Source organism: Rhipicephalus microplus, chromosome 3 (assembly GCF_043290135.1).
Source record: "Rhipicephalus microplus isolate Deutch F79 chromosome 3, USDA_Rmic, whole genome shotgun sequence".
Classification (NCBI taxonomy): domain Eukaryota; kingdom Metazoa; phylum Arthropoda; class Arachnida; order Ixodida; family Ixodidae; genus Rhipicephalus; species Rhipicephalus microplus.
In genome coordinates, this window is record NC_134702.1 from 185963588 (window position 1) to 185989736 (window position 26149).

The window sequence follows — 26149 nt, forward strand, 5'->3', positions numbered from 1 at the left end:
AATTTCAGATGTTCTCACACTGATCGTACAGGGCTTGTGGTGTCCCTTTCAGTGTCCATATTTTGAAGTATCCCAAAAAATCTGCAGTTGTGTTGTCACAACCCACCTGATAATATGTTTTCTTGTAACAGCCTGCTGACGTTTGCTTTTTATTGTGCAGCCCATTTATAACAATTATGAATTATAGCAATGGCGTTTTCACGGCATTTGAGTATTGTTACAAACTGCACTATAGTACTCTTCAGTCTATTCTTTTTCGTTATTTTCTTTTCATGACAAACAACCCCTGCTACTTATTGCATTAGACGAACAGACAACTTTGTACACAGTGATTCCAGGGGTTCGCTGCCAAACTAGCATGTGGATACCCTTGCTAGGCTATTGAAAATAACCTTTCTTTTTGGCATACTGATAAGATATTGGCTAAGCTTCTAAGTAGCTTGTTGTGCAATGTTTACAGCGCTGCTTAACAGGGGTTGTGTCACTTGTGAACTGCTGCTTGCCTTGATATTTGCAGCTGATGCACATGCCCAACCTTTTCGAGTCCAACTGTGTAAACACTCCTAAGCATGCTGTGAATGATTGGAAGTATTGCCTAGAAAAATGCTTATTATATGAATGGTTGTGTTTTTTTTTTTGCTCGAGCCATTCATTTACATTCAGTATTATTCTAGCTTTTTTGCGAATGATCTAGAAGGCTGTAAATTATTCGGAGGTGTTTGCTAAAAGATTTGTGCACACTTCTACCTATTATTGACCTTTTGCTATTTCTATTGAACTATCATAGATGTGGTTCAGAAAATTACAAGACAGTCATGATAGGTGTGAAGTATTTTCATTACCATGTAACACTTTAGAGATAAAATTTTATGACTAGCAAACAGCATGAAGAAATATTTCACAACTTGAAAATTTATTTTATTTTAAAAGTACGAACAACACCACAAAGCTCTGCAACAGCAGCTGCAGGAAAATCAACTGTACAGAGAGTACAAAAACAAGCATTCTTTGCTGTACATATTGCTCCTTTCAATGACTAGCGCAGAATACAGTTTTAAAAAGTGGCACATCTGGTTATTTTTAATGACTTCTTAAAAATGCAACACTGTGGCAGTGTGAAAGGCACGTGTCATGTGAGTTAGGATCGAAAAAATTTTACCAAGCAAATATGGTGAAACGCCAGTTTAGCAAACCAGACAATCTTTTTATCACTGATTTCATTGCGCAGTGTGATAAAATGAGTTTGATCGTACAAGCATGTGCAATTAAGCACTAAGATTTAACACATCTTTTACTAAGCAGACAGATATAAAGAATTGGCCAATAGAACAATTGTAGAAAGTAGCCAGGGAGGTAGCAGTAAACAAGACCAAAACAGGTGGTCCGAAGGTTGTGCAGGTACCTAGATTGCAATGATATTTTACAGGTATATTGCACAAATGAAAGGGCAAGTTTCTTGTACTGACATTTGTACGAAACAGACCAACAATATGTAGAATGCACCACGTCAAGTTCCACTTGTAAAAGAAATTGAAATGTAAAACAAAAAAACGAAGTTATAATCATGGCACATGGGTGAAAGGTAAAATGGCACAGAGTGCATCCTAATAAATAAGTAGTTGTACTTGAAGCAATTACAGGTGCCATCATAACTAAAATGATAAATCAACATGCCTCACTTTGGCTACTGCATGGTCGTGAAGCAGCGAGTACCGTACTTACAGTAACCATGATCGAAACCTGTATGGCGCACCTGCTCTTCAGGATCCGACTGACTAGTATCACTGACAGAAGCCTGCTCAAGGGAATATAGCTCAGCTGCTTGTTGGCACATGTCGAAAGTTTTAGAGGGTGAGCGACAGTGGTACTGCTCCTCACTTTTGTCACTGGATGAATCACTTAGTGCATGGCTTGACGACGGTGAGCTCATTACTGAGGTGTCTGTTTTTGAAGGAGGTGAAATTCTCTCCAACTTTGCTAGAATATTGGACAGCGCAGGCCTAAGCCAAGGTGTGGCTTGGTCTTCTACCATTGGTGCTGCTACCAAGTGGTCCATTATTTCTTCAAGCATGGTCACGCAGTCACGGTCGTCAGTGCAGTCGTCCTTTTCCAACTCTTCAATGTCTTCAATCATGTCTTCAACTCCTTCCTCATCGTCCCAGTCCTGCAATATGTAGCAAAGGAGGTTTTTGTATTTCAATACACTCTCATCCAATTTGTGTGAATCCAATTTTAGTGAATCCATTCTATCGTTCCTTCAAAAAGCATTTCAGGACCCTTTAAAAGCAACGTCCAGTGTTAAAAGATCATAATGACATCCACAACTTCCCACATAGGCAAAGATACCTTGGACTCGGTAGCAGAGCAGTGGCCTTGTAATGGTCGTTGCTCTAGAAAGAGTGATATTCACAATGCCCATATTAAATGGGTGCTGACACGAAAATTTGTGGCCGAGATAGGCGGTGGCAGTGGTTCTCGGATGGGAATCTGCGCATCCTAGGGGGTCTGCGAAGCCATTTCTATGATCTGCAAAACCCTCACCAGCTTTTTTATTTTTTATTTTTTTTACTTAAGCAACTCTATTTAAGCGATACTGCGCCACGTATTGATGAACTGTCCAAAATAAAATGTGGAAAGTTTCTTTGATTTTTTCGACAGCAGTAAAAGGCAGCTGTTTCATTCTCCAGTTGTGTTAATTTGCCTACTTATCCCACCCCACCTCCCTACCATCCGCGGCTAGGGGTTCCCCATCACTTCCACCAGTTCGCAAGGGGTCCCTGACACACCCATGACTGAGAACCACTGGCCTGTGGGATCGATTTCCATGAACATCCCATGAGTATTAAAAGCTAATATAGCTTGAAAGGTGTCTTAAATCAATTTTGAAGTTTACGTGAGCGATCGACTCCATCGTGCTATTTACACCCTCAAAGGGAACTCTTAAGGACCCTTTACTTCCCTCAAGTGACTTCGCTGGAGCAAGTTACAACGACGTCATAGCCGCCATTTTTTTTTGGTCGCAATCGCTCCAACAGACTATTACTTGGCAGCTGCTCGCGAGTCTGTGGCTGTGGGGCACGAGAAAAAACGTTTGTGTTTGACTTCGTCGCTGTCCTGTTTTCTGTTCAGAAAAAATTTGGTATAAATGAAGCTAGCGAAACGGCCGCGAGCGCATTATGAGCATGGCATGTAGTCATGTTGTTACATGACACGAATGTCATGATTTTTATGCTAGAGTCTTGTGTTCACCATGCAATCATGCCATACTATACGAGCTTTGCAATATGCCATGTGAACGAAACCACTGCAAGAGCTGCAGGATCATGAAATGTAAATCATGACATACATGTCATGATTGTCATATTATGACTAGTCAAATATGTTCATCGTACAGTCATGTTATGTCATACCAAGTTTGGTACCGATACCTTTATCGAAAAAGCCGGGAGAGCTAAAAGTCGTAGGCGAATAAATAAATAGATAGATATATAGACAGATAGATAGATAGACAGACAGACAGATAGCTAGACAGACAGACACAGACAGACAGACAGACAGACACCCCCGAAACACGAAACGTCATATAAACTTCTCGAAATGACTAGAAAGGTATGCGGACATCTAGGTATAATATTTGACGTTGAATAAACATTTTCAAAAGAAGTTTTTTAGAAGACATTGAGAAAACGTTCTTTACAAGAAGTCTTTTTCAAAACATTTACTAAAAGCTATCTTCTAGAACTTCGGTAGAATTGGCGGATGAGGTCTCGAGGGTGTTTTCTCGGTTTCTTTCTTTTTTTGAATCAAAATACTATTCGCTTTACATATTTATGTAGCATATATTTTTACATATTTTTTACATATTTAAATGTAATAATTGAGCTCTCTAGTCAGCACTAAGAAACTAAGATGCGCAAATGCGGTGTGCGTCTGTGCGGCTAGTATGATTTTACTTGTCTGGACGTGTTTACCGGTCGCTCAGTCGCTTCTCGAAGAAGCGGGTTTGAGTCAATTTCTCTCGTGTTTTAAAAGTGTGCTTGCGCTTTGTGTTCGTGTTTTGTGTTCTGCCAGTGCTGCTAACTACAAAGAAGCGCTATACCCAAGCAAAGACGTGTGGGTTCGAATCGTGGAGCACTCGCCAGGTATGTACCACACTGCTGCTGTCGGCACTTTGTTATCACTCACCACGTTTTTCCTACCATGTGCACGATGAGTGAGCTTTCGCTTACATGGGGACCCAGCTTTTCTGTAGTACTTCAGCAGTGTAAAAGCAAAGTTGTGCGAAGTTAGCGCGGAAGCATGCACGCGTAGCGGGAATTCCGCGGCAGATTCGAACAGAGTTGTGGCGGCTGTCCGCCTCTGTTGGCAGTGGTGTTGGAGGAGGGCCCTGCTCGCGAGTGACCACTATTTCTTTTTATTAATTCTGGGGCGTTTGTTAGCTGTAGGCATTGATGCCTGTTCATATTGCGCACTATTGAAGTGAACGTGTCTAAGGCAGTTTCATCTGCTGTACGTTCCATTTTAAACAGCTACAGTATTTATACGTTATGACTACTATCAGAGAAGTTTTGGCAAGGCTCTGTTTGGCATCTCTCAATTTTTTCCTTGCCAGTAGTCAAATGTATGCCGGTGTGTGCATCCGCGCCAGCACTAGTCTTTATAAACTACCATGATACTCGAGTTGGTCCGTGTTCGTGTGCAGTGTGTTGCATCGTCCTAGGTAGGGCTCGCAAATGTTTCACCTACATTTAAGTGTTCATGCAGCTCGTTTAGTAAAATTCTAACTTTCGGTATACACCAGCAACATAGGTTGCCTCATGCGGCCTGAATCTGTGGATTTTAAGCCATTCGTTTATCCTGAACTGTATTTTAGAACGAATATTTCATGGCTAAATGTGGCCAAATTGTTGTACCTTACTGTGCGAGCACTAATTCAGTCTTAAGTCCACGTGTTCGAGCACCATGGATTTTACTATGCTTGTTTCCACTATGCTTGTATTTTGATTTGGTTTATTAAATCTTTTATGCACCTCGTCCAACCTTGGTGCTGAAACTTTGCTAAACACTTTTACGTGTATGAACATTAAGAATAGTTTATAACATTACCTCCAATAATATTTTCTGATTAATGACAAGCTTAAGAGTATATTGGATAAAGTAAACTTTCTAGGCATGCGCGACAGATGTTGACGGAATCTGTTGTAAGTGCAGAATCAATATTTCATTTATCACTCAAAACTCGCGATAATGTCATAAATCATGGTAAGCATGCATAAGTCTTGCACGTACTGCTGTTAAAATGTAAAGTCGGAGACCGTATTAACTTGAGAATAATAAATATATGTAGAATGCAAGTTTTCAAGCTATTGGCACCGAAGGAATTATACAAATTCGGAAATCAGTTTCATCAGATCTTATTGCTAAATCGCGGTCAATAGCTTCCAAGATTCTAGTTCCTGTAGATTGTTGCAGAAGCTTGCATGCTTTATTGGGATGGTGTGTGGTTCAAGATGGGTGCCTCATATGTTTTTTTTTTGCATTGACAGATTGTGGTGTTTGAGTGAGGGGTACTGCCATTTTAGCCAACCAGAATCATAGAAACTGATGACCACAATTTGGCAGCACACAATAGTATTTTATTGACACCAATTTATGACATTATAGGTATATTTGTCTCAGTGTGAGCAGCCTGAAAAAGGCTACATTAGTTGTATTTGAAATCAAATTCATGTTCAAATATATAAGGGTGATTCCACGAGAGATCGACATGGGTCCAAAAGTTTATATTTTAGATTTAATTGAGTATTTTATATTTCGTGCATCTCTCACCAGGTAGCCAAAAGTCAACTTCGTTTTATGATAACGGCATAACTTACAAGAAAAAAAATATCAAACTTCACCAACACGGAGGCACCGATTTCGTCACCTGTCATTTTCGAAAATTGCAGATGCTATAAGAAGACAAATATTTTTGTTTCAAGGAAGATATTTTTTACCTGAAATGCATGTCTAATGAAGAATGATTTTATGTGGTTTCAAGTTTGTAGACCTTAAGAAAATCGCTTTTAAAAAAGTCTAATTTTGCGACAGTTTAAAATAAGTTACGTATTCCCCATTTTTTGTCTCTAAAAGTAATGCAAGCAGCGTTTTCAAACTTGACACATTTTAAGGATAGAGTGTGTTCATTAGGTACATAAATTATTGCTGCCATAGGGCAAATATAAATTTTTATATATTGCCTCAAAGTTCTCATATTGGCAATAGTGTACTCCACTGAAATATGACATAATAAAAAAACCCCATCTTCGATTTTTCTTAAAATCTCTTAAATAGACAACCGAAGCCCATCATACAGTAATATAGAAAAACATGTTGCATTATTTTGTTTTTAGCGACAATGTTTGTGGGACAAATCGGAGCTTTTCGAGAATGCGCTGATAAGTTGAGAAATTTAGAAATCGGAACGGAAAAGCGGCAATAAGCTTCAAACGCGAGTAAACGTGACCGCATTTGGTGAAGAAAGGCTGTTTTAGCAGATAGGAGTAACTATTTTGAACATGGTATTCTACAGTATCTGAATTCACTCTTATACGTAGAGCACTGAGACTTTTAATATGTGGTGCCTCTCTATAACTGACACACAGATGGAGCTGCTGTGACAGCCATGTGTTTGCAACACGTTAGGTAAGAGAATTGAATGTTGAATGAGTTCATAAACGATTCATAACAAATTTTTATCATTTGGGGCACGAAGACTGCCGCAATAGACTGAAGAACACGCTTTAGGGCAAGTTGTCATCCGTCGTCTGCTCTACAGATGAATTGCTGTGCGCCGCATCTCGGAGGCAATGCTTTAGATCGTATGGTTAAAAGTAGGGACAAAGATTATGCCTCCTGTAATTTCATCGACAAAAACATTGTGAAATTCATTTTAACGTACTATACTTCAGTTTTGAATTCGCACTGTGAATACATGCGCACAAGTATCCGCAGTGCGAATGCAAAACTGAAGTATAGTACGTTAAAATGAATTTCACAATGTTTTTGTCGATAAAATTACGGGAGGCGTAATCTTTGTCCCAACTTTTAACCATATAATCTAAAGCATTGCCTCCGAGATGCGGCGCACAGCAATTCATCTGTAGAGCAGACGACGGATGACAACTTGCCCTAAAGCGTGTTCTTCAGTCTAATGCGGCAGTCTTCGTACCCCAAATGATAAAGATTTGTTATGAATCGTTTATGAACTCATTCAACAATCAAGTCTCTTACCCGACATGTTGCAAACACATGGCCGTCACAGTAGCTCCATCTGTGTGTCAGTAATGGAGAGGCACCACATATTAGAAGTCTCAGTGCTATACGTAGAAGAGTGAATTCAGATACTGTAGAATACCACGTTCAAAACAGTTACTCCTATCTGCTAAAACAGCCTTTCTTCACCAAATGCGGTCAAGTTTACTCGCGTTTGAAGCTTATTGCCGCTTTTCCGTTCCGATTTCTAGATTTCTCAACTTATCAGCGCATCCTCGAAAAGCTCTGATTTGTACCACGAATATTGTCGCTAAAAACAAAATAATGCAACATGTTTTTTTATATTACTGTATGATGGCTTTTGGTTGTCTATTTACGACATTTTAAGAAAAATTGAAGATGGTGTTTTTTTATTATTCCAATTTCAGTGGAGTACACTTTTGTCAATATGAGAACTTTGAGCCAATATATAAAGTTTACATTTGCCCTACGGCAGCAATAATTTATGTATCTAATGAACACACTATATCCTTGAAACGTGTCAAGTTTGAAAACGCTGCTTGCATTACTTTCGGAGAAAAAAAAAATGGGGATACATAACATATTTTAAACTTTCTCAAAATTAGACATCTTTAAAAGCTATTTTCTTAAGGTCTACAAACTTGAAACCATATGAATTCATTCTTCATTAGACATGCATTTCAAGTAAAAAATATTTTCCTTGAAACAAAAATATTTGTCTTTTTATAGCATCTTAATTTTCGGAAATGACAGGTGATGAAATTGGTGCCTCCGTGTTGGTGAAGTTTGATATTTTTTTTCTCGTAAGTTATGTCGTTAATCATAAAACGAAGTTGACTTTCGGGTTACCTGGTGAGAGGTACCCGAAATATAAAATACTCGATGAAATCTAAAATATCAACTTTTGGACCCGTGTCGATCTCTCGTGGAATCACCCATAGGTTACCTGCAATGGATACTTAATGAAAATGCATACCATCATGTATGTGTTGAGGTATCATTGCATTTGCTTTCAACGCACTATGCACGAGCCCAATTCAAGCATGGTTTTGACACATCTCCAATGTGGAAATTTCATTTGCTTTCGTAAGGTTGCAACTGTGTTCGCCAAGAACATCAAGAAAGTTTTGTTTGTAACATCTTTAGTTTGTGTACATCCTGCTTGTTTTAAGACACATTGTTCCAAATCATTTTAAATATACTGACAAAATCAGTTTTTCTAAGAGACACATGTCATTAAATTGTTTTTTCGGCGTTTCCATCGCAGCCTATGCATGCACCTCATACAAACTGAATGTGAAAGAATTCCGGACAAGCCTGTCATCAATGATGGCTCGTGGGAAAGTTGGCTACTGAATGTACAGCAGCTGCGCATGGCTTCTGTTTCCTATGGAAAGGGAACTTCACTGAACCACCTGGTTGCTGTATTCAAGTAGATTGCATGTTCAGGATGTTCAATATTAAGCCTTTAGTTTTTCTTTAAAAAAGCAGTGCTGTAAGTTGTGTGTGTAAAAGCCACCTCTGCAAATAGCTAAGTGTTCAGGGGAACGCAATCTGTAACAATAATTATCACCGTCACTTGCACTTGAATAAGATTCAATAATGAACTTATTAGTGACTGCAGCAGGCCGCCATGCTCGTATTAAAAATCTTAGCCAGTCACATTTCTACATTAGTCCGAAGAATTCTGGCATACCTGTGCTCAGATATCCCGCTAGAAAGTATAGTTGTGGCTTGTATCATGCATGCAGGACAGTGAGCACTAGCACACAGCTACTACTCCCCAGTGTTGACTTATATAACCTGACCATGGATCGAACCCATAGACAAGCATTATAATGGCTACCTTTTTACTAGCAAGCATTGTCTGCTCATCCCACCAGGGAGTAATGTTTTGGTGATCCTCACTGCCTTGTATGCATAAGCATGAAAAGCACAATAAACTTTCGAGTGAAATATCTGAGAGCATGTACATGTTCAAAGAATTTTTCCAAGTGGGAGTGTGTAGAAACACAACTGCCACAAACTGTTCTATGCAAACATACCCACTTATTGTAAGCACCAAAATTTCAGTATTCTTAGTTGTTTGGACAGCTGACAGCATTATTGCCTTACTTTGTGTTCCCCTGGACACATAACTTATCTGCAAAGGCAGTTTTCTCTTCTTAGGGCTGAATTTTATTACAAGCACAAAGCACGTCGCTGAATGTGTCAGTGCTGCTTTCTAAGGTTTTATATCATGTTTAATTTTTGTGTAATCTGCAGTTAGTCACTTAAAATAGAACTTTTTGCATTTCAATAAGGCTGTAGCAGATCAATGGTTTTATTTTCACTGTAATATTGACTAAATATTTTGTTTTATTGTTCTTGAATTGAATTGAATTGAAGTTTATTTGTCCTGAAATTCTTACAGGATCGGGAGCAGAGGCTAAAGGCTATATAGGCTGACATGGGGCCTCTGCTCCGTAATACAGTTTGGCACGCAGGCCGCTCAATCTGTCGCATATGTTTTCAGAAATAAATATATAACACAACAAATAACACACATAAATAAATAAATAACACAATAAATAAACCATAACACAACAAAATTTAGCATGGTCTTGTCACACTACTTCAGGAAAAACATTAGAAAATCACTTTATCACAAAAGCGTCATTTGGAAAAAAACTTCAATACAGAATGTAAAATAAACCATAAGAAAAGCAACTACAACACATAACTCAAATTGATAGATAGGATGTAACAAATCAAGTACAGAAACTTTAATAAGCATACTCAATATAATGGTTCATTAGGATGGACTTGATGATGGTCTTGCAACCTTATTTCATTGTCTTCTCGAATATAATGACATAAGTGCAATTAGGTGATTTTCTATTGTCCTGCTTATTCATACCTAACTTTGGCAATGCCTAACCATTTGTGATATATTAGTGATACCTAACAATGTTTAACATTGTTAATGATGACTGACACAAGCCATTCTAGAATACTGTAGCGTTTTGAACTTCACTGTGTCTTTTGTGCGAGTATTTTGGGATGTAATTAGAATTTGGGCGTTGTTAAAATCATAATTTGATTGTTAAACACGAATTTGTGGTGAAACCCATTAATTTCAACTACTCATGGTTCTAACATACCTAAATTTAGGTGCACTGGGTGACTGCAACAATTTTTCTACCTTTATATATTTGCTACTGGGCCAATGTGTTTCCTAAACTAGCCTTCTAAATTTCATTGCACTGATAGAAGTCGGCTCGAAGAGAACAGTTTGTGCCTTTTGTATGTGTGCAGGTTCCTGGACCAAGCATCTGGCCAGCCCCTCAATTGCTTTGCATAATTATAGTTACTATAAAGCATTCAAGTTTTGGGACAAAGTGTGCAGTCATTGTTATGTATAATAAAGGTTACAAGTGTGCAAGAAGATTTGTTGAAATTTCGCATTTACATTTGGATGTGCAGTATGATGCATTCCAGGCAACACCAGAAACAATAATGAGTTGACGTTTAAAAGCCCGTCTCGTCTCCAAGCAAAACAGATTATCGTAATCATAGACGGCAGTCAGTAAATAATTCTTTCAACCATTATGGCACCAATTTTGCTGATTAGAATAGTGCCAGCAATAATTTGATGCCAAAATATGTTCCTGTTCCTACTTGTCACTCTCGACAATAAACAACTAAATGCACCGATTGTAAAACGCTGACATGGTGCAGCAAATTAACCAGGGGAAACGCTGAACAAGCTGGTTTGCATGAAAAATAAATGTCTAAAAAAGGTGTTAAAAGATCTAACAAAAGTCTTTTTATAATTTCGGCAAGAAGTTTACTAGGCTACTGATAATATAAGTATATTAAACGTTTACAAAGATTCTTTAAAAATCTAGAAAGACATTTTTTAGACTTATTGCTAAAAGTTTTCTAGCCTTATAATAACGTGGCGTTAGCACAGCTACAGGAGGTTTTCGAGCTGCTCAGGTTTAAATAACATCTCAACAAGACTTCTTATATACTTTTGGACTATCCTTTTTGGACATTTACAAGAAGTTTTCAAGATTTTCTTGTGTTTTGTGGGTAGACAGACAGACAGACAGACACACTCAAAGTGGCTGAAGTTCACTAAGAAATGCTTTGCATTTTAAATTTCTTGAAGCGAACCGCGCGGAATTGCGTCACAATTTTGAGTGCTGACATGGTCAAGTGTTGCACCCGCTAGGTGGTGATAGTTGCACTCTGTGGCTTGTCACAGAGTGCAACTGTAGTGCAACAAGCCTGTATGTGTCGCAGGCTGCAAAAAACGATGTGTAGTGTTATGACTAACAGGCCCCCAGGAACACATTGCAGTGAAAAAAACGCAAGGCCAAAATTTTCGTGTCAGTACTTTTTTAAACATTTTCATCACCCGAACACTGACTGCCTAAACAGCATCATCTGCAATGCGAAAATGGCTAGCATAGTGGGGTAGAGTAAATGGATTATCTTAGTTCCAGCTTTACATATCATGAATTTTCCCATATTTTATTGCAAAGTTTTGCATGTGTAGTAAAAAAGCTTGTTGGTTTCACTTTGTGCGATTCGGACCTTATAGTAATTGTGACCTTTTTATTGAGTTACGATCCAAATTTTACATTATAACACAAAATTAAATGTGCCTTTTCTCAGAAACAAAAGAGTATGGCTACGAAATCTGGCATGCTTATTCCACTTAGTAGTGTCATTAGCCCCAAGCAGGGTTTAATGCTAGAGGTTGATGCCGCTACCGAAGCTATTTGTACTTATCATAGCTCAATGCGATTGATAGCTGGCTGATACAGGAAGAACTCCTTCACCGAATCCTCGTTAATTTAGAAAATCAGATCATTCGGATGTGTTTCCCGGTCTTGGCCAACACATGCATTGTTCAATGGCACCAAACTCTCGTTAATTTGGTCATATGTTGCCACAACCCTATTACATTGTATCACCCTCAGAGCTCACCAAGCACAAACCACCGCAAACGTACAATGCAGAAGAGTGAAAACCAAGGTGACAATGGTCAAAACAGACCACCGAGACAAGGCAGCACTGTCCAAATCGTTATCTTCATCAGCTAGTGACCATGGCTATGTCCGCAGATCCGGCACTGAGTGGCTTCATTTTAATTTCATGCAATGCATGCACGATATCTCAAAGCCCAAGCACAATGGAAGCTGCTGATAATTAAGACCTTGCTGCTGTGGTCGGCCAGGTGGCATAAAAAAACTCGTTTGCTACATAGCGATAAATGAACTATCAGTTGCCGGTTATTTTACTTGCAAATAAACTATTGTTACGTGCATGTGGTGGTGGTGGCAGCACAAAATAGGTGAAGTGTGCAGAGCATGTTTCGAGCTGAATAAACATGGAACTCTCGCACCACCTTGCACCGGGAATGAAGTTGTAGAATGAAAATTGCGGCTTTTACTCTGCTCTTATGCAAACTAAGTAGATCTATGTGTTCATCAAGAAAATGAAAGCATATTCATGTAACAAACACTTGTTCGTTGTTTTCTTGACACTTTCAATAATACTACATTCACTAAATTTGGCCATTTTTCCTGGTCCTGTAAAATTTTTATCAACGAGCTTTTACTGTACATTGTTCCACAAGATAAAAGTTTTCCCTGGGTCGTGCACACAGAAAGGCACCAGGTTAGCTTGTGTGTGTTCTTTTCAATAAACTTTAGATGTAGATTTGCACCTGTTCCACTGAATTCTTTTCATCTCTTGTTAAAGAGACCGTGCAACACTTTTTTTTTTTCAGAGTAATCTTCGAACAAGTTTGTTAACGGAGTTTACTGCCTTATGAACTGACCGCCAGCAAAACTCTTAGAATCTTCCCAGTACGAGCGGAATCACAAAGATTTGGGGCACGCTGTAATTGATTTCTCCCATCTCTAATAGCATGCTGGAAGCTAAGCATGGAGGGACAGCACAAGGGAAAGAAGATGTCATGCGCTCGTCATGGCCCTGAGCACTTTTTTTTTTAAGCAGACAGCTTGCTTTTCGTGCGATCGCGCGGCATCCCGTGACCGCCACGATAACTGTGCAGCACAGGATGCTCAAATCAGCCAATAACCTTGAATCCGAGTACATGGCGCGTCCTTCGGGTATAGTGCATCATTTGTAGAAAAAGGAGAAAAAGATTTCTAGCTGACCTTGAAAATTAATTGTAATCTCCAGCCCGCATGCTATACGCTACAGTGTTTTGTTCGCACATTCACAGGGGCATCGACTATGAATCGGCAGCGTTTTCTGACAATGCTAAAGAAGTGTTGCAAGGCCCCTTTTTAAGATTTCAAAGTTTGGATTAACAAATGAACGAGCTTACCCCGTAGTAGGCAGGTACCATATTCTCGACATTGGGCAGGTCACTGCGATCACTCAGATGGCTTGTGTCACTGTCATTAGGCTTAAACACTGCATGAATGTGCTTGCAGATGGTATTCCGCGACATGTGGTCCGGACACGTGCAGCTTGCCATGTGGATGCACACTCGGCAGTCGGGGCAGGCTTTTCTGCACCGCTCTCTGCATGGGGCCCATTGTGTTACAATGTACTCCAGACCGTGGCCTGCTTGGGAGCAAACGCACCATTGCTTGGAAGCAACTTTGTGAATGTCCCTTCTGGAGATGTCTAGCCCTCTTTTGTGCCTGATTCCTGTGTCCTGGTCAAACCTGTCTTTGCTTCTTCTAATTACTCTAGGGAGAAGAGCAAAAATCTTGCTCCTCATCAGCTTCAACAGCACCGAGATTAATCTGTCCATTCGCTTGTTGGTCGTCTTATGTGAGTAGCAATGCGTCAAGATCATGTGAACTGCGTCGTGTCTCATGCTTGCATCAACTCCAGCTGTCCTGCGGAAGTAAGCTGCCCAAGCATTTCTGTGGTATGCGTAATTATATTCTACTTGATGTTTGATGTCCCGGATGGCAGGCTGCGTCTCTGCTTTCAAATCGCACCAGGCCAAGAAGTTCTTGAGGTCAAGCTGGAATACTCTTTCGTAGGGGTTGTCCATGACCTTTTGGAATTCCTGCATACCACGAACAAACAATACGAATGAATGAATGAGTGAACAAACATTTATTTCCAAAATAGTATCTTGGGAGTAGGCCCAGTTCTGCTCCCGAAAAATCAAAATTACAGTTACATGAATTGTTGATAAGCTGGAAGCTCAACCACCTATAACAACACTTGTGAAAAAACCAAGTACCACTGCTTCTATGTCTTCATGTTGCTTTCGAACCTAGCCAGGCTATTGCATCCCTTTCAGAATGCTCTTCAGAATGCTTCAAAAACCTGCAATTGTTGAGCCTTCGCAACACACACCAATGGCAGTGCTGACTGGCACATTCAGGTCCGCATGCCCAAAATGCCCGATAAGTAGACAGTTATATAGTTCAGCAGAATAGTGGGATCGAAACGTGCATACGCACTATGCTAAGTGACCCGTAGCATTTACCGGATGCATCCTATTTTTTAGATTTATTGTTACCACGTTTGCGTGGTCTACAAGTGTACTTAAAACATGGCGACGATTTCGGAAGGCCGCTTTGAAGAGAACTTCGAATTGGGGTGCACAGACCCACATTTTTTGTAGCAAACGACTGTGTAAAACGTCCTCGCTTGTCTTCAGGTAGCTTCGACGACAGATTATTGCGGATAACTTTGCCCAGTGAAACACACGCCACAAATAGCGACAGAGACACAGGTAAAAAACACACACATCGCTGGACTTGCAACAGCTATCTGTGTCCCCTCCCCATGATTATTTTTGCAGTATATTTCACTATGCTTCCCTGACACGACCAAGTTCGCTCTATCGTAAACTTTGCCTAGTTTTTGAGATTGCTTCCCAATTCAAACATCCCTAGGTTCAAACGCGGATCCAGCCACTCATTTCAGGGGGGTGGTCACCTCAAGTAACAATGTAGAGGGAGGCGTGGTGATGACCTCTTCGTTTTACTAGCTGAAGAACCCCTTCATAGCATAAATACTGTTAATATGTGCTCACAGTGGTTTCGCTCAATTGTTCTCATTAGTGATAGGAGGTGGACTATAAGCACTGAAGCAGAGTAGGGGGGGGGGGGTTACTGACAGTGACATTGTGGTGGGTGAAGGGTGATCGCCCCTACAGACCCTAATCTGGATCCTCCACTCTCTAGGCCTGACTAGAAGGTTGGCGTAAGCAAGTCTGTAACATAAAAGTTTCCACATTTGGTGCATGGCTTCTATTTATTTACTTTTTTCATTACCACGAAAATTGGTAATAATGCTGTGTGCAGGAGCATTTTCAGTGTCTTCTTTATTTCATTTTCTTTTTCACCCTTCTCTATGCGATGCTACTGTCCCAGATTAATCACGTAAACGCTATTTCACTAACTAAAACATGTTGTCCACAACGAACATTTGCAGTACAACATAGGTCGGCAAAACTTGTGAAGCTCGCTCAGACTCACCCATGAAATATATTTTGCACTTGGGGCTCACTCGGACTGAGACTCACCAAAATTTTCCTGAGCTGGACTTGCACTCATGAAAATTTTCTTCGACCAGACTTTCTGGGACTCAGTCTCACCAAAATATTACTCACCCAGACTCACTCAAACTCATCAATGGCGCCATCTGAGTCTGAGTGAGTTCAAGTAAGTCGACTCATGAGTCCGTTAGCCTAGAATTGTTTTTTTTTTACTTCTCTCACACAAATATCTCACGTAATTGGGGCTCTTCTTCATACAGTATCTTTGCATACAAAATAGGAGTGGTTGCAAATCAGTAAGGGCATTTTTCTTGAAAAAAAAGATGAAAACATGAGATTTACTAACCAAGAACTTCTCTAGGAAAGTTGTTGGGGGGGTTTCCGAGTACCACCCAACATAACTTATGCCTCGGTTTAATAAACATTGAAATAGTGTATGAACGATACCGCTTTGTATTATGTTTGGGTTGATGTCAGTGTAAATGCGAATACAGATAATGGTGATAGTAATGTCGAAGATCAGTAGATAAAATTCAAGGTCAGCAAAAAAATGTGGAACTCACTCACACTCACTTAAGAAATGTATCTTGTGCTTTGGTCTCACACTCACCAAAAAATTACTTGCCCAGACTCACTCAAACTCAGAGTCTAAGTGAGTCAACCTATGAATGAGCTTGCAGACCTATGCTGCACGGTAATGCCGATTCCCTTAACCCACGCTATCATGCTAACGCTAAACTATAACCATCTAGTGAACAGGGGACAACTGCCGCTGCAGCTCAGCTCACAGAAGATGAGTTGAATAAACTTGATTTGCCCAACGTAATTCAAAAGTTGTAGGTTCGATCCCTCTGGAGGCCAACTTTTTTCACAGTTACTGCAATACGCCTAAAACAGCACAATTAACATTTATTATACTTTCTTTTGCTTTATTGTCTGCTGATTTTTAGTAACATATATACACTAATTCCTCATATATACCTAACTTACGCCCCCCCCATGGAAAGTTATCTGAAGATAATCCACATGCATTCACTACTGCTGCTGCGAAGCTAGCTTCTTCGCATAACTGGCAACCACTGCTGTGAAGGCACCTTTGTAGGTTAAAATTTGCGTTTTAGATCACAACCTTACCTCAACTTTTTTTCAAATATTTGTGCAAATTATACGTATAAAGAGGTAATTATCGCCAAAGGTATGCACAATCAAAACATGAAACAAAAAACATGATACGCAGGTGGCATCTCTCTAGCGGCAATTATATTACCCATTAAAATCCCACGCACTGTAGAAATCGACGTAGTGAGAGGCAGCCAGCAAGGAGTTGTATACATAGACTAATCTCTCTTTGAGACGAATTAGACCATTGGTGTCATAACATGTAGTTTGCAATCACATGTTCATCACGCATGCGTGCATGTCCAACGTGGTAGGTACATGCAGCAATGCTACTGAAATGTATGTTCTGGTAAATACGATGCATGGTTTGTCATTTATGTTCATAATTTTCATATACCGTATACCCAGTCAACAAACCAGCCAGAAGCGCATTATGAGTGTGGCATGTAGATCACCTTGCATTTGAGATGCATACCATGAGCTTCATATAACCGTCAGTGTGTTACGGTCATACATTTACGTCGCAAGATACCAATTTTAGATTACATCCTCTCAATTAAATGGCCACGAGTGCCTCGAGACTGCGAATGGGTGGAAGCGGGCTTCAATCTTTTTGAGCAGCTTTCGGAGCAGGAATACTACGGTTTTGGAGCAACTTTGAAGCAGTAAAAGGGGCATTTTGGAGCACCTCTGTAGCACCAAAAGATGTGTCTTGGAGCATCAAAATTTAGATTTAGAGCAAATTTCTCAGGTCACACATCACTGTTATTTTCATTCTCACTTTCTCTTTGCTGTCTCATAAACACAAAAATTTCAGTGGTTTTTTACTAAGCATTCAATGCTGATCAAGTGACCAGACTTATCCCACATTGATCGCTATATCAAGCCTTGCAACATCAAAGCTGAAAGCACAGCAACTCAACGAAAAAACATATGCGGCACTCTGGACAGCTACTTGACCTCAGATGAATGACAAAATTTTAACGTTAAAATGTTGCAATGTTCAAAATGTGATTAAAACACCACATACAACATGAACAGCAACTCAAGAATTGAAATGAACTAATATAATAGAAGTTATCTTTATACTAAACTAATTGGGCTTAATAAAAACAAATGTAAAAAACTTGTGTTCCAGTCATCGAAGTGCCAAAGTTGACATGAGAACCATGAAGAAATGTGAATGGGCTCGCCGCACCACTGCTAGGCAATTAAGTGAGTTTGTTTTTATTATGATAGAAACTATATGGACACTCGATGAGTTTTCCCCGTCGCCGCCATGTTCTGAGTAAACTACAAGTTTGTAACATTCCCCACACATCGTACGTTCTACCTGCGTGTAAAATTGCGCAAGCTAGGGTGGTGAGCACTGCTCAAACAAAGACTAAAATGAGGCGGCCGATTTGCGTCGCTGAGGGCGACGCAGATCGGCCGCTTTAGAGCAGCGCCGGTGAACTTTTATTCTAAGGACGTGGTTGCGATGAGTTGGCAGGCGCGCTATTGGAAAGCATCAGTGCACGACTCCTAAACACTCGTAAACCGTTCTACATAGTGCACTCTCAACAAGAAGAGATTTTGCGATAAGAGCATTTTTCCCTAGAGCGGCTGTACATATTCTCTTACACCAGCGTTTTGTAGTGTCGCGATATCGAATCTAAATGAGTTAGCTTTCAGCCTTTGTATTGTCACGGGGTCATAAAGTCGACGAAGGCAGAATCCCGTGTTTTCATGAGTGAAATTTATTTGGGCGAACCTGTGCACAGAAAACCAAACGTCACTCTACAAGCAATACACGCTGTAGACTGATAGCAGCAAACCAGAGCGTCTGCTGTCATTAATCTGCCAAGCAGCAAAGTGCATCGGCATTTATACATGTGCCATTGAAGATTCCAGCGTTATCGCTAGCGGCTGCATAAGCTCCACAATAAACTCTAATGTACGCATTGTGCGAGTAACCTCATCGGAAGGTTATAAGATTATCTAAATTGTTCCCTGTCATTAAGGCGCGGCTTGCGCAAAGCAGCGTTACACGCCTAATGTTGCCATGTCAAAAATGGAAAGAAATGAGTGCGTGCGGCATTACTATTACAACATTACAAATTCTTGCTATTGCTGTCATTGCTTTGACTGTAAAACTAATTTTTTTTTCAGTTTATATAGTTTGGCTAACAGATTTGCTGTTAAAGCATAATATATAGAGTCACATATTGAGGTATGCACACAAATGCCACCTTAACAAGATTCATGCATGAACCGAAATACGACGTGACTGAACTAATTTGATATGAAATCGGCTGCATTCTTTGTGTAGGCCACGCGTGTTGCTCGGTCAATTATAAAACTACTAATTTGGCGTTGCACACGCAAATTGGCGTTTAGGCGAGATTGGTGCAAATGGCACAGCACTTCCTCCCCTGGACTGTGTCATGTAAATCATGTCGGATATCACATGCATGTCATGGTCTGCATGTTATGACATGGTCTGCTTGTCACGTCATATCATTTCTGTAACTATCAAGCTAACAAAACGGCTGCAAAAGCACCAATAACATAGAAGGTAAATCACGCCGTTTATGACACACATGTTAGGATTTCCGTGTTTGGACTGGTCATAAATTCACGTTCGCAATACAATCACGCTATGTCATATCTATAATTATGGTATACATCCTGTTCAGCAGGCAGCTGTCAGAGCATGAAGTCGAATGCGGCTAGACGGAAGGACGGGCAGACAGACAGAAAAATGTGCTCGCAGTCGCAGAGGTTCATTAAGAAATGCATTGCATTTAAAAGTGCTGTTGATCAGAGCATATTACCCTGTAGACAGAGGCCTTGAGCTTTTTGTTCTGAATATGCTGGTTGAGAGTCTGTCGCCAGGTTTTCCTCACATGCCAAGTGCACAACACTCTGTGTTCTGGACGTCCCATCACCTCAGTCCAGGCATTGTAGAAAGAGGAGCCGTCGTGCGTAATGAAAACATCCACTGATATTCTCCCTGTTTTGGATCGAACCGATTCAAAAAATGTTGCCATCCCCTTCTCGTCGGTGCGGTTGGTGATGCAGTATGCCACTGGGAAGCCGGCACCAAATTCCTCCACAGACAGTAGCGTGACGAGCTGATAGTTGAAGGCTGCAAGTTTAAGGGGAAAAGCATGTTGTAGTTAGCAACCGAAAAGGAAGCACTACAAGAAAACCCTTGTTTAGTGAATTACTGCAGTCTACTGGACAAATATACAGAGGTTGGGAACGGCAGCATCCAGAGAAGGCACACATCACTGCCGACTAGGAATGCTTGAGGTAAAAAGCACATGCAAACCTCACAAAGAGCAAGAGCGCAGGATACATATTCAGAAACACTAGTTGCTGTATTTCTCAAAGCAGCATGATTTTTCGTAAACACCCAGATATACATATATGCATAGGGCTTTCAACTTAATGACTATGATATGCCTCTCATTTTTTACCTCTATCTTACTCACAAGGAGACGTAACCTTTTTCTGAAAAGCCATGCTTAGCCAACATTCTCATTTTGCCTTGTTGAGGTTCTACCTGACAACGATCTGCTGCCTCCTGTTGCGCAGATGTCTTTCAAGTAGCTGTACCACTCCTTTATCTGAGAGGTGCTCATAATATTGTCATCATATAATGACTGCTGTTGAGGTATTACACAAGAAAACCATGACATGATTATGACGGACACTGCAGTAGAAGGCTTTGAAAATTTCAATACCCGTGGTCATTATTGTGCACTTGAATCAAAGCACACGAGCCTTTAGAATTTTCGCCTTCATTCAAAATGCAGCACGTGGCTGGGATTCGATCCTATAACCTTCAAGTCAGCAGTATAATGCTGCAACCATTAGACAACCATGGGGGCCAGCATTGTCGGCAAAAGCCTGTTGTATATACAGTGTACTCTCAGGAAATGGAAATCTGTTAAATGAAACTGCTGCTTAAATGGAACAATTTCCTCTGATATGGTTGGTTTCATACTTGAACGCTGCAACCCACTTCACCTCTCAGTAAACGGAACTCCTGTTAAATGAAACACATTTTCCCGGTCCTTTCAAGTACTGTTTAATGAGAGTTTACTGTACTTAAAGTTGTTTCCATGAAAGGTATCACCATGCTTTTCGGAAAAAAAGTTAAAATTGAACCATCTCCCGCTAAAGGGAACCATGTGTAGATGCGAAGCAACGAGCATTAACACTTACACAGGCGACATCACTGATGCTGGCGCTCATCAAGGGAAAGTCAAGTAAAGACGCCTTCCACTGAATTCCGAACTCGTGGCCCAGTGCCTACATATATGGAGTGGCCAGTGAACGGCTGTGCAGAGCGAGCAGTCGTTTTTTTTTTTTTTTTTTGCTAGCAGATGGACGCTGCCTGCGTCGGCTTTGCGGGGCGAGAGAGGGGAAGGGAAGCTACAGTTTTGCGGGTCTTTTTGGGCAGGCACGAGACGCGAGCATGTGCAGCGGGGGTGTACGGAGGGACAGCGTTACACAGGCTAGTCAAAAAGCTGTCTCGCATCTAATATATTGGCAATATCAGTTTCTATGCTGTTCTGTCATTTTACATCCTACTGGAATCAAACAAACACTCACTACATGTCCTCACTCATGGGTTTGAAGTAACAGGGTAATGTGGAAGCGAATTCGAATACTAGCTGTGGAATTTGAATAACAGTAGGGCAGGATTTATAAGAAATAAAATAAGTTACGTATTTAAATTTATTACACTTAGCACACATATAATCATATAGCAAGCTTTTAAATTACAACAATAATGAATCGAGGTGAAGGTAATATGTGCACTTAATCTTGATGGGCAGCTTTGCGGCTGTGTAGATTTCCTCAGGATATGTTGTTCTAAGGTTAAATGCGAGTTGAAAAACGCATTTTCCAAAAGTACACATTTATCATTTCTATTTGCTTCCACAAGTATGGTTACTTTACTTTCCTAAAAGAAAGAAAACTTAAGATTGTAATTAAACTCTACGTGGGTTTCAAAGAGCATAAGGTGTTTATTAAAACTAAGAAGAGCTCATTCTCTAGAGCCCTCAGGAAATTGTCACCTGGCTGCTTCCCAATGCAATTTGCATGAAGAGTTCACTAAAGCCACATGCGCAGAATAACAATGGTTGCCAAGCTCTTATGATAGAAGAATCATTAAAAAAAACAGATGTTTCCCGTATAGATAAGCTTTGACTTATACTGTTAAAATGCATTCTTCTCAAGATCCATCTTTGGGAAACTTCGTAAGTTTAGACATCATGATTTTGATAGTTCTGACAGCCAAACCGAGATGAAATTATGCCAAGATATTCCTTAACATGTTAAGGATGCAAGTATCTCCTTTAAGACTTGATATCGCCTGTTTAATTGCTACAAAGCTAAGGCAAGCAATTAGTTTTGGCTGATGATTCAAAGAATTCTCACATTACAATTTTTCTGGTCCATTAAAATGTCTCACATGCACTTTCTTGATTATTTATTTACATTATACAGTTAATGTTCAGCAATATGAGCCATCAATGGCTCCGCATCATAAAAGGCGGCATAAAAATATTGTCCAAAACAAATTATACTATACATATTATCATCGCACAAAACAAAAACTGTGCAACTTACTATAAAACTAATTATATATTTGAAATCACTACAAAAGCCTAAATATACACTAAACATTTCATTTCCCTAGGCTATAGAAGCCAAACAGCTTTTTTATTTCCAGTCGCACCTGCCCTTGAGAAATAGCACCCCATGTCGCTGTGAAACTACCTTCACAGCCACCATGTGATATGTGTCTATTAGTTCATTCTGAATGCTTCGACACTTCAAGTAATTTGTGTTCATGTCGGAGTGCACACAAATGCATAATATTCATGTGAACATTCGGAGCGCTTGAATATTGGCCTATGCCTACAGTTTCGCTTTAGGCTATCAACCATTACAACACTGTCCCGTGTGTGGATTACATCTGCAATACCGTTCACTACTGGCTCCCGTTTCAGCTTTGAGAAAAACTTCATCAATATTTACAGGGCTGGTCAAAAGTTCCCTGGCCACTATCCCATGTATTTCTGTTACAGCGTGGCCTGGGAACTTTCGACCACCCCAGTAGCTGCCAGAAAGCCTGACATGATGGCACGCATCAAACACCAAGTACAAATTTGCACCTCCTGATATGTGCCATCACCACCGACATACAAATAAATACAGATGAACCCCTTTGTAAGAGACGTGCATTGAGGCGAATTTCTTGTCTTTTATATGAGATACCTCATGCATGCATTTTCTTATCAACCTCTATTTCAGTGTAGGCAGACTGGTGTATCTTGTACCCATTTGTCTGCTGCATCAGTGTCTCTTATGAAAGGGTTTGACTGTACAGTGCTATAGCAAATGCAGCCTAAAATGTTAACCTCAAAGCTTTTCTTTTCTTTTTCGCCAAGAGATTCTGGCACTTTCGCTCAACCATCCGATAGTGCATGGTGGTGACACCACGGGGCGTTTAAAAAGCTACATTATGGTGCAGGGTACACAGCGACTGACATACTGACAGGATAGACAGTATATGCTTTCCACAATACATGTGTATGCACCTGTATCTGCTACGAAGCAAGAACTGACGCAGTTTTACTGAAATGCAGTACGGCCACATGGAGCAGATTGTCTCCCGGTTAGTTGCATGCAGTGCATCGCCTACTCTGCCTACGTTGTCACTCCTGAACCGCACATGCTTTTTTCATAGGAGTGTTCTTCATACCAACTCTGCTCTGGAGCATGCGCAGATACGCAAGATGCAGTGAGTAACTTGTTGGGATAACACGGCAACGATGAGCTTTCTGCATGCGATGCACAATCCACATTCAACGCTATGTGCACAAAACATTATAACTGGGTTATATATGTAAAAGAGAACAAAAAACAACAAAGAAAATGTATACATTAAAATTTGGTAATGAAATGGTCAGAAGTGGTTAGTATAATTAGTGCAAAAGCGACAAAACTGCAAAGGCATCCTGCCAGCGTACGGAAATACGTTTGGGCTGCCAAGACTCATATGTCATCATTACGACAGCGATTTTTCACCCTCTTCTGCTCCATCTTCATTGCAATTAACTCCACTTCGTTTGCGTTGCCAAATAGAGTAATTAAAATCCTTGCTAAGCATCGTTTCCTCCACACTTAAACTGTAAAATAACAAGCAATACATAAACTTTGCCCAACAGACAACGATGAGAAGCTATCACAACCTAAGTTTGAGGCTTTACTATGCTCGAACTCATATTTTTAACTTCAGTTTTTTCCCCTGTTCCATCGAAGACTGCAATTAATTATCAGGTTCTGCTCTTTGATGCCCATTGCAGAGTTTTGTAGCTGAAATCCATAAAAACATGTGTGGGGAATATGCTCACTCATCTGTTTGCAAATAGTATTTGTTTGTCCCTTTTTTTTGTGTGTTCTGATATTTTTGCCTTAATGTTCGCACGATGTTATGCTACACATTTGCGATATTCTCATTGGTTTCAGCTATATTTTTGTGTGTCCTTGTATACACACTCCTGCCATAGTGTAATTAGCCCTGCAGAATGTGTAAATAAATAAATAATAGAATAGATAATAAATAATAATAAATGTGACCAATCGCAGTTCTCGAAAAGACAGAAAACTCATTGTAACACACTGTGGCAATGACAAGTTCAGCAGTGCAGTAAAATTTTGTGGCACGAAAGTTATCACAGCACGCAGGGTATGCACTAGCCGGTAGGCATAGGATGAACCACTGTGGCTCAGAGGCCAACTCCGGCGATTTTTCTTTACCATGTCAAAATAATGGTGCTATGTTCCCGAGACGCCCCTGTCATAAGCTTAATAACAGAAATACTCGGCCAATCGAACGATAATTTTAAAAAAGCAGAAAAGTGCAACACTGACACGGAAACCCAAGAGAGCAGTACTGTTTTCGCGTGACATAGAAGTTTGCAAAACCAGTAATCTTGACAAAAAAGCATTTTAAATGTAGAAATGAAAGCATATATATGCGACAAAGATAGGCTTTTTATAATTACTCCTTCCATCATGAGAGCTCTGTAATCACGGTTATAATGAGCATATGGCTTTGGTGACCTCCTCATGTGGAATGATGTGGCAAGCAGCTAAACGAGAACTTTTCTGGGGGACTCTAGACAATAAGCTCTTCTTAGTATTTCGAACGCCATCTTTAAAAGCGACTCTAACCTACGATACTTCGAGCTTAATTACAACCTCGACTTTTTTTCCACGTAAAAAATAGAGAAACCAAACTTGTGAAAGCAAGTAAAAACATCAAAATATGTCATATTGAAAGAAATTAGGTTTCTTTTTCTTTCAAGCAGCACTTCCCCTTCAGAAACTGTGTTGCCCGTTATGAAGAGAGTGAATCTGAAATGCTTGCCCGTCGTTCCACAGATGCTGTCCACGCAGACACAGTTGATGCCGAACTTTCTGAACAGCTGCAGCTGGGGCGCCGTCATGATGACCAGCATGAAGTCCCTCTCCTTGAGAAGCGCCTTAGGCAGCCTGTCGAGGACGTCAGGCCTGTCCGGCTGGCCTCGATTTTTGAAGAAAAGAACGGGGTTGTCCCTCCTCAAGTGCATACTCTCAACCCAAAGTTGGACGCTGACGTGATCATCGACGTTGGGGTGCTGGTGTTCATCAATCGTGCTTTGGCACTGCATGGCCACCTCCACGTTCATTTCTACATCGTCCGGGACAGCCTCCCATGACATGGCCTCCTGCTGCATAGCTTGAACAATGGGGGAAGAAAAAGAAGTGCTTATTATGTTTACTTGATTTTCACGCTGAGTTCTGAGTTTCTATTGTGTTCGGAAAGAAAAAAAGATAAAATATAAATGACAAAATGGTCTGCATTACTGCACTTATAGACAACTTGATTTTTGGTTATTTCAATGTTTGATTAATTGTAATCCGAGGGTCGACGGGAACCAAAAATATGAAAAAGACAAGGCTCGCATTACATTCGAGTAAATACGATACTTATCACCGAAACAAAGAACAATTTTGAATCCCTAATGTCATTAAAGGTGCTACGAGATGTAACTAATTATGTTTCAGTCTTGAAACTCCTCACCAGCAGCACAAACATTTGGGTGAGTTGGTATGGAGTCATCAAGATTTTGTTTACCAAATTTTATGAAACTGCACATATCTCTTTAGTTTTCGTTGCCAATTCCAAATAGATACAATTGTCAC

General features: G+C 40.2%; 1 protein-coding gene across 1 annotated transcript; it reads right to left on the reverse strand.

Annotated features, from left to right (window-relative positions):
- Window positions 1-896: 896 nt before the first annotated feature.
- LOC142803068 (uncharacterized) lies at window positions 897-25680 on the reverse strand. Its single transcript, XM_075888178.1, has 4 exons — window positions 25332-25680; window positions 19708-20021; window positions 13628-14326; window positions 897-2164 (listed from the first exon to the last, which is right to left on the reverse strand). Exons 1-4 carry the CDS (start codon window positions 25678-25680, stop codon window positions 1685-1687), a joined length of 1842 nt encoding a protein of 613 aa, XP_075744293.1. The 3' UTR covers window positions 897-1684.
- Window positions 25681-26149: the final 469 nt, after the last annotated feature.

Excerpts from the sequence above, each read along its gene's own strand:
- LOC142803068 (XM_075888178.1), bottom strand. The coding sequence starts at position 25,680 with ATGCAGCAGGAGGCCATGTCATGGGAGGCTGTCCCGGACGATGTAGAA. Across the intron at positions 14,327-19,707 it reads TCAAGGCCTCTGTCTACAGG|GAATTCCAAAAGGTCATGGA; the intron begins GTAATATGCTCT and ends CGTGGTATGCAG. Across the intron at positions 2,165-13,627 it reads TGGTACCTGCCTACTACGGG|GACTGGGACGATGAGGAAGG; the intron begins GTAAGCTCGTTC and ends TACATATTGCAG.